The 18726-nt window shown below is 39.0% G+C and overlaps 1 protein-coding gene across 2 annotated transcripts; it reads left to right on the forward strand.

Annotated features, from left to right (window-relative positions):
• The first annotated feature begins 1375 nt into the window (after positions 1–1375).
• morc3a (MORC family CW-type zinc finger 3a) lies at positions 1376–18377 on the forward strand. Of its 2 annotated transcripts, none has more exons than XM_067603723.1 (19): positions 1376–1476; positions 6237–6309; positions 8296–8428; positions 8609–8835; positions 9105–9261; positions 9854–10001; positions 10776–10907; positions 11073–11192; positions 11296–11393; positions 11568–11675; positions 11790–11918; positions 14251–14325; positions 14907–14949; positions 15169–15279; positions 15440–15560; positions 15662–15734; positions 15822–16926; positions 17801–17991; positions 18129–18377. In XM_067603723.1, the coding sequence occupies exons 1-19, from the start codon at positions 1387–1389 to the stop codon at positions 18283–18285; spliced, it is 3291 nt and encodes a 1096-aa protein (XP_067459824.1). In that variant the 5' UTR covers positions 1376–1386; the 3' UTR covers positions 18286–18377. The 2 variants fall into 2 exon arrangements, with proteins under 2 accessions (XP_067459824.1, XP_067459825.1); XM_067603724.1 differs by having other exon boundaries at positions 15169–15249.
• Positions 18378–18726: the final 349 nt, after the last annotated feature.

The following is an 18726-nucleotide window of genomic DNA, read 5'->3' on the forward strand; positions in this document are numbered from 1 at the left end:
TGGTTCAACTTCTCATGTTCACATGGTGAATAAAGACAGGAGGTAATCAGAAGTATCAAATCTCTAGCGACACTTGTAGTATTGACAACAACTTAATTAAAAATTAATTAATTAATTTTAATTAAAAAACAACAACTTTAAGCAATGTTTCAATGAAGACCACAGGCCGAAACATGTCTGTTACATAATGAAATTGTTCTCCATAATTCAAGAGATTTAACAACTTGGAATCCCTCAGGAGGAGCTGGACGATGTGGCTGCAGTCTGGACTACCTTGCTTTAAAGGCTGCCAGGACCAGATGTAGATAAGTAGTGGAAAACAGGCAAACTGTAGTTACTGTACAAATGAGATAAAAAGTTATGGGTATGATATAATTTTAAAACTCTATACAAATGCCTTTTTTTTCAGAAACTGAATATACACATCATCCTGACATTAACAGATGCCTCTAAGCAGATACAAATAGCCTCCAAATTGCATCCAATTTTTACACCTGAAACTATGATATAAATTTTGCCTTTTTTAGGTAACTGCAAGCAGAAATCCATGGGAGTTAAGCCAACAAAATGTTGTGGGCCCTAATAAATTTAAATCAAAGGAGACCATATGAAATTGCTAATCTCACAACTGTATTGTCCCTTTGCTTAGTTAAACCTAATTGATATATGGACATGTGTGTAATTACAAGGCCTGATACTGTGATTAGCTGAAAGCTCTCATCAGTGGTGATGATGATAGGACATTTTCAACAGAAAATACTGTAAACATGTATTTATAATTAATTGCACCGCTTTATTAGTTTTTGTCTGTACTGAACACTACTCTGGAAACCAGAAGTGATCCTAGCAGAGTACGTTTTTCTTATAAAAAAAAACAGTATAAATACTGTGCTATTATTCCATTATTTGCCATACCAATGACAAGTAATACTTCTATCACTAACGTTAAAGTCCTGCAGTAAACGGAACAAACAATGTGAAGAAAATTGACGCAACATGTGAAGATGAGGACGGGAAGTTGGATTTTGACAGATACGTTAGTTGTTTAAAAACCTTTTTGTTTCATAGAAATAAATAAATAAATAGAAAGCGAACAAAAAAGCCGCGAATTACGTGTGACACAAGCCAGTTTTAAGTTTTCGGTTTCATTTTCCTGCGAAATTGACTCGGACGTTTTACTTACCTTATTTTTTCCCACCCGCATTCCGTGAAGGCCCGCCCTCATTAGCCTCTGATTGGCTAGCAGTCGTTACCTTAGTTGATTGGATTGGTTGTATTTAAGTACAAGGAGTGAGATGATTGGATAAGGGTTTTAAAAAAAATCAGGGTCAGAGCCAATCAGAGGCAGAGTAGGGGCGGGTCTTCGCAGAATGCGGGTGGGAAAAAATGACCCACATGATTTCCTTTCCTGCTTCCGCCATCTGTATTTATGGAAAAATGGCGGCGCAAACGGACCGCGGTGTTCCACTGAGTACGGTGAGTACGTTTTACTCATTTGTTTTGGGAATTTCCGCTTTTATACTGCCGCTGTCAACTGCTGTGAACAGTGACAAACGGATAAACTCTACCAGTGTGAGCATAGGGCATAATGAGTAGGCGATTTGTTCAATTTTAACAGTGGGTTGACCCAATGGGAACACCCCCTGACCCCACAACACCAACCAACATACACACCTAACGTTACATGTACACTTACCAAAAGACATTATTGCTGGACGCCTTAACCATAACTGGGACATTTCCCACAATTCCATTTATCCAGTTATCTTCCTTCTCTTCATACTATAATTGTCTTTTTTATAACTGTGTATTAAAGTGAAATAATGAAGCGCTATGGCCTGAAGTAATCCTTCACATTTTTGTGAGTGATCACACTGTGTGCCATAAAGAATAATAATCACCAAATAACATGGGTAAAATGAGGCTTATAGTAGTTATAGTCAGGATGTAGCCACTAACCAGCTGTAAGGATTGTTATCATGGGGGTTTTATCTTTATCTTATCCATACCCTTATTGGTCCGGTTCATATTCTTACTGGTTCTTTTTCATTACTAAAGAATTGTTTGTTTTTTTATTTATTATTTTAAAAAAAGAATACCTCCAGAACAGGATTATAACTTATTTACATTTTGAATATAACTAAATGTTGTTTCTAAAGCAGCAACAGTAAAGTTCACAACAGCAAAATCACTATATACATTCAATAATATCTCACCGGAAGCAAATATAAAATGTCAATAAAATAAATAATATTTCTGACATCAAAATACTGAGTGAAATTTAGAAAGAATGAAGAACACAGACATCAGTCAGCACCAGTCCTTCTTCCTGTCCTCTGTCCTCTTCCCTCTGCTGCTGCTGGGGGGGACCGGGTGGCAAACTGAGCTAAACTGTTAGGCTACATACAGACAGCTTTCATTTCATAACAATTTGCTACAGACAAAGCAGTTGAAAATATCAAATTTCTAAGTGTTTATGCTTATTGAACAGGTGTTTTGATAAATTCCTCTTATTGGCCTTTTACTCGCAAAGTTTCAATAAAGAGCGTAGTTGTCGTTGACTCAAGTAGACCTTCATCTTTCACTTCACCTGGTTCACTGTGTCTACTGCTTCCTCCCTGCTGCCTGATCTGTGTGTGTGTGTGTGTGTGTGTGTGTGTGTAGAAGGACAGCTGATTTGGAGAAATGGGGTGAGTGTCTGACCTTGGGACCTGAAAAGCTGACCTTTTACCCAAGTGGGGGTCTGACAGCACTGGCCAAAATCAAACACTGTGTCAAGGCCTAGCCTAATTCTTGATATTATAATGGTGATGATAATTTCGATTTAGTAGAACTGCTATTAGGCTAAATACATATTTTGTGTAGGCCTGTCCTTTTACTGGATGTGGACATTAAGTATTTTAATAATGCTTATTTTTCAAAACACACCATAGTTTTGATGCTATAAACTTTACCTTGAATTATGTAACTGTAGCAACTGAGCATTGTGTGGTCAGTGCAGGTTAATTTCCTCTGTCACATTACCTGCTCCACTCCCATTTACACCATACATCTGAAGAAAAAAAACTACACCTGTAGTTATGTTTCCCCTAAAATATTTTGTTTCAGAAGTGGCTTGGGCTTGGGGTGTATTTTCAGCAGCACAGACGCTACTGTATGATCATAGAAATATTACAGGAATACTACAGGTAGCAGTGTGTCTCTATGATCCTCTCACTCTTCTGCGACTACACGTTGCTACTAGTCACTTTGATCATGAAGGTGATACTACACTATAGAGTATATAAGCTACATTATAGTATAGAATTGAGTATTTATAGTATATAGTTAAGAGCATATTATAGATCCAAGACATGACTGACAGAAGGGCTGTACTTAGGGGTGTTTCTTGCAAGGAGTCAGGACACCTGCTGATAGCTGGTTTATGATGATTTATTTTCTAACTGTAGGCTATATAAAATAATTCAAACTAGCTCCACCTCCAACAGCTACAACAGTAACATGCTGCTTACGCACTGATGCTTCAGTATTAATAATCTAATGATGTCATATATAATATCAGTCAGAAGGACCAAACCATTACGTTCTTACTTTTTAACTACGTTTTTCTCTGTCAGAGCTGGTTTTTATGACATGTTGTCTGACCACATCATAAATCAAATAGCCTATGTTTATCGTTGTTCTGAATGGCTTCACTTGGCCTCTCCTCGTCGGCTTCCTCTACAGGGAGATGCAGTATCGTTTCACTATGGAGATAATGGAGAATATTTTAATAATAGTGTTGCACTCGTTCAGTGTTATGGGTCTCTCATTTGTCATTCTGAAGGCAGGGTAACCAGACTACCTTGACTAAGCTGGCTAGCATACATCCTTGAGTATCTTTGCTACAGCTAAGCGGTGTACGGCCAAAATGTTCTGGGTGGAACTCGCGCTGTAGAGTTATTGCTCCACACGTCGGAGAAGTGGATTATTAAACTATTTTAACAGTAATTGTTTGGGTCACGAAGCATATTCTTCGTACGACTGCTTGCACTAATTGTGCTGTGTATTGATAAAGGATGAATACAGGTACCGTTACACCCCTAGTGGTACTGAGAGAAAAAGGTACAATTATAAATCCGTTTACTACTTCAGCACCACGGACAGAGCCATGGATTTATCAATACACAGCACAATTAGGCTACTGATATTTCAGAGCCATGGTTGGGGCCATGGTCAGATAAAGGATCAGTGAGTCAGGTAGACTAGACTAACATATTCACCTAAACAACCCCTCTACCCCTGCACTCTCTCTGCTACTAGAGGGTGGAGAGTGGGGATGACAGGTTAACAAGGAGGATGCATTTTTGTCATTTTGCTAACAAGGGGGATGGCATCTCCCCTCAAATTGCCTACTGCTTATACTGTCTCAAATGTTATCCTCACTGTGACAGACTCGCTACAGACAGACTCACAAAGACGTTAATGAATGACTAACTGGGTAATATAATTACTGGTAATATCATTGATAGCACTCACTCACCCGCTAAGCACACATATTACACACTGCCCTATTCCTTAAAAGGAGCTACTCTACCAAGAGTTTCCCAGGCAATGACACAGAGGTTAACTCATGTTTAGGTGAAACACTGTAATTTCTAATATGTTTGTAATATTTGTAATATATCCAAATATCATTAAAAAGTTGAAATTACCCTCTTCCTAATGTACACTTTCACCACATGAATTATTAAAAGTGCATGAATTATTATATTGACAGGGTTATGAAAAACAAGACTTTTGGTGAGTTTGTGAAAGAATCACAATAAATAAGAAAACGGAAATGATGAATTACTGTAAACTTATTGTAAATATATACAGTATAAACTTTGAGGAACTGTTTATTTTTTGCAATCTCGGTTTCAGAATACCAGAAATAATAAAATTTGTATTTTATTTGCAACATTTAATTAATTTTGGTGCTAAGACCTAATCGTAACATTTTTGAACATTTATCGTTAAGTCTAAGAGCAAAATGACGACATTCTCAAGATTTTGAAGCACGTCTGTGGAGTCGCACTGACTTTTTTGTACCATTCAGATGAAGATCATCAGGCACCATCAGTCAAACAGGTAGCAACTAGTAAAAGACATGGTAAATGGACTGCATTTATATAGCACATTTCTAGTCTTCCGACCGCTCAAAGCGCTTTACAATACATGTCAACATTCACCCATTCACCCACTGATGGCAGAGGCTGCCATGCAAGGTGCCAACCTCATCAGGATCTAATCTAACACTCATTCACACACTGCTGGCACAGCCATCGGGAGCAATTTGCAATTCAGTATCTTGTCCAAGGACACTTTGACATTTGGACTGGAACAGCCGGGGATCGAACCGCCGATCTTCCGATTAGTGGACAAACCGTTCTACCTCCTGAGCCACAAGCACTCCTTTCCACAGAAAGGCGCTCAATAATTTGTGTAAAACCTGTTTCCAAAACAGTCGCTCACAAAATTGTTTGTAAATCACTTGACTGCTGTAGCCCAGACTTGCATTGTTGCCACATACAGGAAACCATGTCCCCCACCCCTCTCCAAGTGCTGATTCAACCTTTTGTCACAAAATATTAAATGAGTTGCATTTTTTATTCACCAATGTAATGCTAAATCAGCCTGTGTAAGGGATAATATTTATATCAGCAAATCTCACAAAACATTCACCTTGAACATATCTGCAACGCGGCAGTGGCAGCGGTGGCCTAAAGGTTAGAGAAGTGAGCTTGGGAGCGGAGGGTTACCAGTTCAATCCCCGGACTGGCAGGATAAATCTGGGTGGGGAAAGTGAAGAAGCGGCGCTTGCCCCTCCCTCATCACCACCACTGAGGTGCCCTTGAGCAAGGCCCTTAACCCCAACTACTCCAGTGGAGCTGCTTAGTGGCTGGCAGATCAGACCATGTGGTTGTACTGGGCAGCTTCCAGGTGTGAATGTGTAACTGTGTGAATGTGATCAGGGCATTCCTGAAAAAGAGAGCATTGCTCTCAAAATAACTCCCCTGAATAAATAAAGGTTAAAAAAACATGTTCACAGCCAAAGTATTTTGCAGATATGTTCATACAACACAATATAATATGATAAAGCCACTTGATTAAGAATACATTGATTGAATTGGAAAAGACTGATATATAAAATTAAGGCCACTTTGAAAAACAAATGACACCACTGTTTAACTTTTTATTTGCTCCATTTGCAGCTTTGTCCCAAGTATCTTCATACCAACTCTACCAGCCACACCTGGCCCTTCAGTGCTATCGCTGAGCTCATAGGTGAGTCATCATCACATGGTTGTACTTTCAAGTGAGACAGAGCTTCTATTTTAGTTTCTGTTCTACCTCTAAGTTTCTGTTTTTCAGGAATCCACAGCACCATTCATGTCAGCAAACTAAGAAGCACAAAATTAACTTGCAAGAATTATCCTTGTAGAGTTTTCCAACGTTCAAGAGCTCAAATGTATATAACCACACCTCAGGTTTACCTAATTACAGACTCTGACTCAGAACATCAGAAGAGCCTCATTCAAATACCTACATTTATGGTGGCTTTTGATGAAATGGTGTTGTAACTACAAATTAGGTCACCACTTAATAAATATTCCAAAAATGCTAGGATGGATTTATTAATGTATTTATGGGGAAATTCAGCCATACTGAACTAAATTGTCCTGTAAGTAGGCTACATTTTTTCAAATCTGCATATTTCAGGTTATAATTTAAATCTAATCTGAGCTGAATCAAAATGCTGCCCTAAACACTGTTAATTTGTTTACACTGCTTTATCCTTTTATGCCTAAATCAATTCTCTCACTGGTATGTGAAAGCTTTTTTAATAGGGAGTTCAGGGTTAAGGTTATGAGGGAGCACATGTTGTGTTTTAAGTATTGTTACGTTTTGGATACTCGGTATTTAGTGATGTATAAAGAGGAATGCAAAATATTCACTGATCTGTTTTGGGTTTGGCACTTTGACAACTGTGATGTCAAAGTGTACATATGACAAAGAGAATGGAAGAGCAGCAGATCCAGCAGCTCAGATTGTAGAGTGTGGAAGGTGGAGATGGTAGTCTTCAGTGATTCTACAGTTATTTAAACGTAAAATTCAAGTTTACCACAATACAAACCTCATTTCCACACCACCTGTTTACTGTAACAAAATAATCAAAGATAGTTAAGCTTCATTATTTAGGATCTCATTGAGATCAAGATCTCTTTTACAAGGAAGACCTGAGAACAAATTACATATATATACAACACAAGATAAACTCAGTCACACAGAGCAGCCATCACACACAGACACACATTAACAATATCTGTAATCAGAATTTTGAAATTTGTCTTTAATTTTGTTTGGCACCTATTAAGTTGAATAGTACCAGAGACCAGTCCTTGCCAGAGTGCAGAGTTGGTATGAGGAAGTTTTAAAGCTAAACTATTATGTGATCTTGTATCATGTTTGTTCACTTTGTACTCAACTAAGGATTTTAATTATCAGGTATACTGAGTACATTTATAATCTACTTTTTCTGATCCATTTTTGGATAGACTATAGTATCTACAATTGGGTTTGCTGATAACTAATGTTGCTCTCTGGATATTTTTGTGGTGCAATCACTTGTTATCTAATGTCATTGAGATTTCTCTTGAACAAAATGTTTAGTTCATGTGTCTCATACCCACCATCACTTCCTTGTGGCTAATGTAAATCCATCCGTACTATTTTTGCATGCATGCAAGTTACACGCAAATTGTTGTGTAGGCTTTGTCAATCCAGTCAAAATAAAAAATCAACCTCTGTGAACATATGTCCACCTGTTATTTGCAAGGTTTTCCATTAAGTGCAATAAGGAGAAGTACATTTTGCAAAAAGTACATAAAACTGCAATTACAGTCTGGTGTGCCTGTTTGTTAACTGCAGGTGTCCGAGTTAGAATGTGCCTGAAACACTGACACAAAAGCCTCAGTAAATCTGGCCTTCACTACACTGCAACATGTGAACTTCACACACTGGAGGTCAACAAATACAGGATTTCCAGGCAGGGCACAGAATTAGCACCAGCCACCAGCCAAATGCTGGTAAAATATGCAAGTGGCTGGTAGATTTGCTTCACTCACCAGCCAAAAAAAACAATGGTGATCTATTGAGCGTCTGGTAAAACTTGAACATTCACTAGCCATTTGGCTGGTGGACAAAAAAAATAATTTTGCACCCTGTTTCCAGGTAATCTTTAGTTTCTCTTAAAATTGTTTCTTTTGGCAGACAATGCCTACGATCCAGATGTAAGTGCCAAACAGTTCTGGATTGATAAGACTATGATCAATAAAGAGGAATGCCTCAGCTTCATGGATAATGGAAACGGACTGGACCATGAAACAATGCATAAAATGCTCAGGTACAGACTCTGCTGTTCTGTTTGTTTGTTTCTTTACATTCTGCATTTAGAATTTTCTGATACTTGCCAAGAATATTTTATTTGTTGCAGAGTTTATATGTATGTATATATGTACAATGTACGATTCAATGATGTGATTCATATACTCACTAAGAATGTATGCATTTTTCCCCCCTCAAGCTTTGGGTACAGTGACAAGACTGCTGTAAATGGCATAGAGCCGATTGGAATGTATGGCAATGGTTTCAAGTCTGGATCCATGCGACTTGGCAGAGACGCCATTGTCTTTTCCAAGTCGAAGAACGCCTCATGTGTTGGGATGCTCTCTCAGACCTACCTGGAAGAGATCGAGGCTAAGCAAATAGTTGTACCCATTGTCCTCTTTGAGCAGACGGGAGCTAAAAAGTATATCCTTTATCTACTGCATTAATACACATCTCATGTTGTAGAGAAATCTTAAGTATGCTCAAACAATTTGGATGTAACCTATTGAAGTTTGGAGCTTGACAAAACCCTGATTTGATAAGTTCGTATTTTTGTATCTTCATGTGAAAATGGTTTGGGTGTAGTTATTCGTTTTTTGAAAGTTAGAAAAGATACTCTACTTTACATTAGACAGTCATTTTACCATTTGTCCTAATTTAATATTCCAAGTAACCCTTGACTTGAGTTTTACTCAATGTAAGAGAGGAGCACAAAGCCAGTCTGCAGGACATCCTGCGTTATTCTCCTTTCAAGACAGAGGCAGAGCTGCTCACTGAAATCAATGCCATCAGTACCTCTTGGTCCACGGGGACAACTGGCACAAGAATCATCATCTGGAATCTCCGCAGGTCTGTATGTAGTCAAGACATAAACAGATGTATGTTCCATTTTACAAACCAAGTACCATGGCCCACAGGAACATTCTGACTGTGTTGTGCTCAGACTCTTTTCAAAACCTCAGATATGTACAATGAAGTAGGTTTAGCAGTTTAGCTAACTTTGAGCATCCCAGGGTTTCTATTCTCATGAAGCTGGCTCAGTTTTTAGTGGTGGGGATCATTGTGGTAACCTGCATTGTGAACTTGTCGCAAACAGAGAAGGTCAACTTTGAGGACAAATCTAGTCATCTTTCCAACAGGAATCTGACGTGAACAAAAGTACAGTAGGAAGTAATAAAGAGCACACAGTTTATATCATAAATGTAAGGAACGTTTTGTATTGCACCTGTTCGCTCGCTCTGGATTTAAAACAGTGCTTCCAACAAACAACAGGAAGCTTGTTAACCATAGTTATCAGTAATGAATAACTGTTGAGTTGCTTGCCATTGGCTGATTGATACAGATGGGGTCATTCTCATGTGAGTTAAGAATGACTAAGTTATATTTGTGATACAGACCCATTTGCTCACATTGTTTGTGTTTTGTGTTTTGTTTTTACCAGCACATCCACTGGATCCACAGAGTTTGATTTTCAGACAAACCGTTATGATATCAGAATTCCATCTGATGTCTATGAGGAAATCAGTAGGACTCCTCAAAATGCAGAGAACATCACTTCATACATCCCTGAGAGTGTATACTCACTGCGGGTAAGGAGCAGTAATGTAAATGTCTTCAAAAAAATGCTTATTAAAGATTCATACACATTCAATTGGTAACAATTTCTACAATGTTATACAGGCATCAAAATCCAGACTGACATCTCAACAACTATTGGATGGATTGTCATGAAATTTTGTACAAAATGCATGAAATTTGGCACAGACAGTCATGGTGCCCAGGGGATGAATCCTGATGATTTTGCTGATCTGCTGACTTTTCCTCTATCACCACTATGAGTTTTACATTTGTGCTTTTGAGTGAAATGTCTTAACAGCTGTTAGATGGATTGCTGTGATGTTTGGTACAGACATACATGTCCCCCTCGGGATGAATTATAATAACGTTGATCTCCTGACTTTTGATCCAGTGCCATCATCTGCAAAACTAATGTCATTCATAGCCTCAGCTGTACTTTGTATTTAGCGCTAATTAGCAGATGTTAGCATGCTAATCCAAGATGGTGAACATGGTAAACGTTATACCTGCTGAACATCATGCATGCAAGTTAAGTAGGTATGCTGGCATGAGCATTTAGCTCTAAGCACCACTGTTCATAAGTACAGCCTCTCAGAGCCGCTAGCTGTGGACTTGTAGTCTTGTTTCTTTTATTGGTGAACGTGAACCACTGTTTTTTATCTCTATATAATCAGTGTTTGTATGTGCAAGAGAAAAATATTGAGATTTTTTTAAAAATATAACTATATATAATACACTTTACTTTTCATTCTTCATAATTGATAAATGTGTTTTAATTGACACAGGCATATTGCAGTATTTTGTACCTGAAGCCTCGGATGCAGATCATCATACGTGGTCAAAAGGTGAAAACTCAGCTCATTGCGAAGAGTCTGGCCTACATCAGAAAGGACCACTACAAGCCGAATTTCCTGGTGGTATCCTTTCAACACAGGCTTTTTAGAGCAGTGCCTTCTATTTTTTAACAGTTTTTGTCTTTCAGATATGTGTTGAGTATTTATAAATGTTGTAATTTGGAACATTTTGGAAGTGCACAGAACTTTACATCTCAACTGTTGAGTTTTCCTGAAATTTTATTTTAGAACAAACGCATTCCTATCACTTTTGGTTATAACACCAAAAGTAAAGACCAGTATGGCATTATGATGTATCACAAAAATCGTCTCATCAAAGCCTACGAACGCGTGGGCTGCCAGCTCAAGGTGAGTTTGTGTTGTTTTATGTGAGTTGTGTTTGTTTAACTTAGTTCCCATATCTTCTCACGTGATGTTCATCTCTTATCACATGTCTCTTCGCCTCTTACAGGCCAACAACAAAGGCGTTGGGGTCATCGGGGTCATAGAGTGTAACTTTCTGGATCCTACCCACAACAAACAGAGCTTTATTGAGTCTGATAAGTCCAGGTAATAGCATCAGTGCTGAAATCAGATTTTATCATATGGGTTTGATTAAGGTTTAGATAGCTGTCTTTCACACACACAAAATTGATAATGTTTATCATATTACTGGATTATTTGTCAACACATGACTATTAAACAGGAATGCAGACATCTGACCTGCTTTATTTCTTGGTACAGGAAAACTATGAACAATTTGGGGGTCAAACTGGAAGAGTACTGGAATGAAATGCGCTACACAAAGACCAAAGAGAATCCAAACAGTGCCATACCAGTGGAAGATACCATGTTAGTATATCACTAGTTTTGTAGTGCCTGACATCATGTAATCTACACAAGTGTGTGTATAACTATGTTGACTTTTTACTTTCTCTGGAAACTTTTCTCTATCCATGTCCACAGGAAGCGCCCAGATCAAAACTGGGTGCAATGTGATAACTGCTTGCGCTGGCGGAAACTCCCTGATGGGATCGATACCAACAAGCTGCCAGATAAATGGTTCTGCCAATTGAATCCTGATCCTCAGTTCAGGTAACCAGAGCATTATCAAAAAACTGTTGCAAAGTCACAATCTGATGTGATTATTGACTGTATATAAGACCTAAATATGGACATCATGACAGCTCCTCAAAAGTGAAGCCAAGACATCTTGATCACCCCCTGTTGGCTGGCTGCAGTACATGTCATAAGTCCTGCCCCCATCCATGTTAGCGGATGTGACATGAGCCAAACTAAAAAATCAAGTACACATCAAATACATTTTTCCCAAAGATGGTTTCTGTCATTTTAGGTAGTTTATATCATGCTGATGTTTGTCCAAGTGCTCATTTTTCTGATAGGTTTGTTTTTAATTAGTTATTTGACAATATAAAAAAGAGGTCTGATGTCATGATTGACAGCTGTGATAGCCGCTCTCAAACCTCCGTCAGGCGCCCAACTCTACTGCGCAGACTCTGGCTCCAAATTACATCACACAAGCAAGACGGCAGCTCCCGGAAAGGAGATATTTTGGCTTCACTTTTGCATAGCGGTAAACATCAACAATAAATGTAGCATAATTTAGAAGAACACCTATCTGTATATAAAATGTATCTTCAGCAGTTGAAAAGTTGATCTGCAGGTGTAGATCGACTAATAAATAAAGATTTAAAGGTGACATATTATACTAATTTTCAACAAGTTAATATAGGTCTGAGGTCCCCTCAGACTTCAAAGCATGTCTTTGAAGTTTTTTACTGAAAATACCACTGAGATTATGCATTCTAGCATGTCTCTATAGCCCTGTGTTTCTGTCCTGTTATCAATGGGCTTCTTTGTTTATGCAAATGAGCTGCTGCTCCCCACTCTAGAACAGGTTGTGGATTTCCAGCTGTGATACAATGCAAGATTATATGACTGCAACAGGAGAGACCGAGGGCTGTTGACAGTATTCATATTTATACTGGAACTGCAATAGAGCTGCAGTAGCATCACTAATACTAGTATTACAGTAACGCTAAGTGTATCTGTGGATCAGAATGGACGTATTAGCCTCGGCTTGACTTGACTCAGCGGCTGGATGCTAATCAAAGTTACACAACGTTGCCAAGCAAAGGATTTCCTGCATTTCTTTTTCACACGTGTATCATTACCTTCATGGCATGTCTATCAATAACATTTACATAATGTTTCAGCAGCAGCACACACATATCGGCGAGGATCACGGAGCAGAACGGGCTAACATGTAACAACAAAGCTAGCTGAGCTAGCACTGCGGTTCAAAGTTCCACAAAAAGCAACATGAAAAAACAGATAAGACCATCCAACCTCCCACTGTCATCATTTAGTTGGCTTCTAATGAGGCTTAACTTTCACACAGTTTCTCTTGACTGTCATTAACAACATTGGTCCAACATCAATAGCCATATTAGCTGTGCAACATGCGAACACCAAGTTCAACAGGCTAACCTGGTAAATAAACAGTAAAACTGCAAAAAAAACATGGCAAAACTTACAACTCCCAAGTTTGAGGTTGGGTCACAGACAGACGGTATCGATCCATCACACACACACACACATACAACAGTTTTCCAGTCGTGGGGACATTTCCATCAAAAATGTAGTGAATCTAAAGGATCTTCACTTCCTCAGATGATGGGAGGACATGTGAGAGAGACTGTTGTGTTGGTTCTTGCAGCCAACAATAGACCTTTTTATTCTGTTGAAAAGTTGATTCAGTAGGTTTCAATGGGCAGGGATCGTCAACCTGCTGGGAGGAGGTCTATGTTCAACAGATCCCTTTATGACATCTCAACGAGAGCCAAATTTAAAACAGTGTTTTTACACACACATTTACTAAAAGATAGAGCAGGAGAAAAAGAGAGGATGGTCTTTTCTCATAGTTTTGGGGACACGCCAGTGACACATATTTATGTTGAAAAGACATGAAAAAGTGCATTTTGCATAATATGTGACGTTTAATAATTTCAATGTCTGTTTAGGATGAAACAGTTTAGGCTTGAAAATATTAAAATGCTGTATGTATTTATGACGTGTTCTAAATATGTGAAAACAAAATTTAAATTCACATCTATGTATTTTTGAAACTGATGCTACATTTATTTATTTTTGAAACTTGATGCTACAAGTTTTCCTTGTCTTTAAGGCTGCATCACAGTTTTCTGCCCTCATTCTCACCAGAGTGACTAAACAGTGAATTCCTCTGACTGCTTCACAGTACTGCTGATCTTTTCTCAAGATTCTCTCTCATGTTCATCAAAAAGCAACAAAAACAGACACAGTTTTAATATAAAGGCATTTGGCCAAAATAGTCTTAAACTCCACAGACTTATACAATTGTTTTTTTAAAAATTTGCCTAACCAGGAGCTGCCAGGTAGAAGAGGAGCCTGAGGACTCTGATGATGACCAACCTTCGTACCGCAAGACCTACAAACAACAGTGAGTCATGTTTTCATTAAAAACGTAGCCGTAACTTTAGCACAATATTGTAACAGCATCTGAATATTTAAAGAATTGCTTTCTTTCAGTGAAGTTTAAAACTGGTGTTGCATTAAATTTAACTCTGTCTTTTTATTATCAGTGTAATATCAGTATCGACTAAATGTATAGAAAGGATAATAATAATAATTAAAACTGCCTCTTTATATCTGGTTACTGTATTTTTTATTTCTCTTGTGTCACTGTCCACAAACCAAGACGAGTTGAGACCTGAGGCTCTTGGGTTTTGTAGGTCTGCTTTGTCTCAAAAGTGGGGTAAAAATGTGTCATAAATGTGATCAAGCATGTCTTGTTTTATGTATGCATCACATGGTAATAAGGTCGGTGTGGTGTTGCTGTTTAAAGAAAGGGTAAACACAGTCAGCGCTGTATGTCTAAATAGACATATCTACCTATGCTTGGGAAAAAATCCAAGGTCGTTGAAGAGTCACCCACCCCCTGAAATATATAGAGTTGTTTAATTGATGTATTAATATGCTAAAATAAAAAACAATCTTAACTTTGTGATTTATTTGTTGCAGAGAGAAAGAGGACAAGAAGAAACAAGAGACAAAAAGACAAAGGGTAAAGAGTCGACTGCTGTAAATCCCATAAAAATGTGTAAAGCTTTTTTTGAATTGTGCTTTGTTTACGTTCGCTTGATATCCTCGTCTTCTCTGCTGTTTTTGGTACTTGTGCATATGCTGGTAGAATATGTAATAATTGACACAAACAGTACAAAGTATTGTGTGGTCTGATAGTATTCATTTCTATTTCCATAAATGTGAACACATCATCTTCTAGACAGAGGAAGAACGAAGGCGTCGGGAAGAGCAACATTTGGCTAATCTTGCCAAGCAAAACACGCCTCTTAGACAGCAAAAGGCACAGCTGAAACAGCAGCTGCATGAAACAGTATGTTTTTTCACACTACAGAGGGTTGGGAGTGATCACGTTGTTTCATTTTCATAGTTTTAATAAGTACATAAAATAATATGGATATAGTTTAGAGATAATAATAATTACAAATAAAAAATACATGTCAGCATTTTATATTTGTTGTTCTTGTCGACAGACTGTCCGTCCACCCTCCACTCCCACTACCCCAAGGAGCAGGTTTAACACTGAGTCACCGCAAGGGGGTACTGCAAGGGCTGCATCCTCTCCACAGGGGTCCTCTACCATTTCCCAAGCTGGTAAGTAAAATTGGTGCGAGTGTGATATGTGTATGTGTTTTTGTGTGTGGGGGGAGAGATGGAAAGTTTGAGAGATAAAAAATTGCCATCTTTCTCTCCAGCCTGCAGCCCCTCCAGTAACAATGGTCTTCCAATTATTACTAGTGTATGCTCTCTGTCATCAGCCCCCCTGAGGTAAGATTTCGTGCTATTTGTGAGCCTAACTATATCCATTGCAGCTCATGTAAAAAGCATATTAACTGTGCTTTGTGCGCAATGCAGGGGAAAAAGATTGCAGCCCAATACTCCACAAGGAACGCCCAAAAGACCGAGAGTAAATGGCTTCCATAGAGGCACCTCAGATGCATCCTCATCAGTAGACGTGAGACCACCGAGCTCCCCGTCAGTCATCAATGAGAACGATGATACTGATGATACTGATGACGACATATTCATCTTGGAGACTGCCAGTACCCCCAAGCCAAAAAAGCCAGGTTCTGATGTGTCTAGAGTGGAGATCAAGCGTGAGCAAAGTGATTCTAATGTGGGCATGCTGATGGAGTGTAACGATGACGCCGCTGTGGATGACGCCCCTGAGACAAACGCTGCCGGAACGGGCTCATCAGAGTCGGCAGCTGCGGGAACTGGTCCCTCCCCAGCACCGCCTCCTGAGATGGCCAGCATCACCACCCAGACAGAAGCCCCCAAAATAAAGGTGGAGAGTCAAACTGAAGGAGGGGAGAGATCAGGGCAGGGTACATCTAATGAGCGTGGCGAACAACTGAGTTCAGATATCAATGTTTACAGCGCTGAACAAAGATTAATTAAGCAAGAGAGTAACGACGACACTCACAGTGAGAACAAAGGAAAGCAGACCTTACAGAATGGAGTGAAACATTGGGATCGTGACAAAGATGCTGGTTCTTCCTGTGCAGATGCCACTGACAATCAGCCTTCTCCACCACACTTCCCCAATATGACCGAGGTTCAGGAACAGCAAGATCAGCTCCTGGAGCTCATGCAGGCTACAGCTCAGGAGAGAGACTCTTTCAAAGAGCAGGTCCGTCAACTTACCTGCCAGCTGAAAGACACGCAGAGCAGACTGCAGGAGCTGTCTCAGATCAATGTGAAGAAGGAGTGTTCTCACCAGTCCAACCAAACAGAGGAAACAGGGGATGGGAAGGACTACAAAAGTCTGTTTGAGAAGGCCAAACAGAAAATCAATGAATTGATTAAGGACAAAGAGGTTTTCCTGGCAACTACTGAGGCCAAGCCCAGTACTTCCCAATGTGAAGAAAAGGACATTGATGAGATTGCACTGCAAGTTGACCATCTGGTACGGGAACTGGATCAAAGAAACAAGGAAAGGGATGAACTGCAGTCACAGGTCAGTGGTCCAGCTGTGTTTTGTGCTTAAAGGATAAGACTTGCAACATTCTGTATTTTTCATATCGTCAACAAACCCCATAAAAAGACCTAAGCTAATAATATTAATCAGTTTCTAAATGCCTTCTAACTTCCCCAGCCTGTCTGTGGCACATTTGTTTCAACTGAAGACAGACATTTTTAAAAACAGCTCACAACAATCTTTCATTTAAAAAAAAGCAAAATAATTTCCTGAAACAGCTCATAGCCTTTACAGCAGTAAAAAATGCATTTATAGGAGACTATTTTCAGCCACAGATTTGGTTCTGTAGTGAGTATTTACAGCAGTAGGATGTTGTATGTGGCATGTTGCCTCGAAAAACACACAGTGCCCATGTTCATTGTAATAAACATGTCATCCAGTGCAGCAATGTGGCTCACTAATGAGTTTTTTAATTTGACAACAATGGAGGTCTGTGGCACAGAGCAATAAGTGACATCAGGCTAGGTTAGTTGGATCAATTTATTATTGGTTTTAGTCTTTTCATGGAATTTGTCGACAATAAGAAAAATATAGAACACAACCAGACTTATCCTTTAATGTATTTACATTGTATTTCCCTTATCAGATAAAGCATTAGTTGTAAGCAGGAAATGCTACTTATAAGCTCAAAAAACTGCTTCCATGTCTTGAGCGTGGAAATAAATTCTTAATCTAAATTCTTGACCTTGACTTATTAACTTTTTAATGTTATCATTATCTTGTATATAATTTACTGTATATAAACATTTGGTAATCCATGTAGATTTTTCTTTACCTCATTGATATTGACCTTCTTACACCTCCCATCTTCATTTTCTTTCCTCCTGGGGTTCGCTTTCTGCTTCGCCACCAGTTGGACAGTCTGGAGGAGGAAAAGGCGAGGCTGGCATTGCAGTGTGAAGAGCTCCAGCAGCAGAGGGAAAACGCACAGAAAGGAAGCACAGCTCCACTCAGAACCAGTGACTCCTCTGTACAGTCAGATCCAGGAGAGGCAGAAGGGACAGCAGACTCTGGCGCAGCTTCAAGTTCAGACACATCCAGAAGGTTGGATTGTTGGAAAATCACTCCCCTTTTATTTTTATGTTTAAATTATCACTTATGTGACAGCCATTTATGAACTTAACAACCCAGCAGAACAGTGATGTAAATTTGAATTTCTTTTTTTTTTCCTTTTCTCTCAGTTTGATTGAGCTACGTCAGAACATCGGACGGCTGCTTGTCCGCTATGTGCCGGCTCTGGACCTGGCCCAAGTGAATTATGAATGTAACGTACTTGATGAGATCCTAGAACAAGTTCTCTCCGATATAGAGACTGGAGAGGGATGGAGCGAGAAATGAATGGAATCTGGTTTATGTTGAAAATTATTTTGTACTATATTCTGTTTCTTCTCATAATCCGAATGTAATTCAAATATATTTTTATATTTCCAGCCTGTTAATGTTCTGTGATGAAATGCTCTGCTACACTTTGAGTACTGCTGTTATGCTAGGTGTCTTTGTGAACATTCTGACAGGACAAACATTATATTATATGCTATAAGACAGGGCAGGGAACAACTCTTACAGTATTTTTCTGAAACTTAATTGAAGGAGCTATTATGAAACTCACACTTAAGGCCAAATCCACAAAGAATGCATTGCACCCGCTAATAGCACCATGAATTGTGCAACATTTGCACCTGCAATCTGCCTCGTTCTAAGTTCCGATTCGCAAAAGCTTTTGCGCTGATGATATGACGGCGCAAACACGCCCATAAAGTTTTTCAGCTGAGTGCAATT

This window comes from Thunnus thynnus, chromosome 11 (assembly GCF_963924715.1).
Source record: "Thunnus thynnus chromosome 11, fThuThy2.1, whole genome shotgun sequence".
Classification (NCBI taxonomy): domain Eukaryota; kingdom Metazoa; phylum Chordata; class Actinopteri; order Scombriformes; family Scombridae; genus Thunnus; species Thunnus thynnus.

Coding starts and splice junctions, on each gene's coding strand:
- morc3a (XM_067603723.1), top strand. CDS start 1,387: ATGACCCACATGATTTCCTTTCCTGCTTCCGCCATCTGTATTTATGGA. Junction 11,394..11,567: donor ATTGAGTCTGATAAGTCCAG/GTAATAGCATCA, acceptor TTCTTGGTACAG/GAAAACTATGAACAATTTGG. Junction 11,919..14,250: donor AATCCTGATCCTCAGTTCAG/GTAACCAGAGCA, acceptor TTGCCTAACCAG/GAGCTGCCAGGTAGAAGAGG.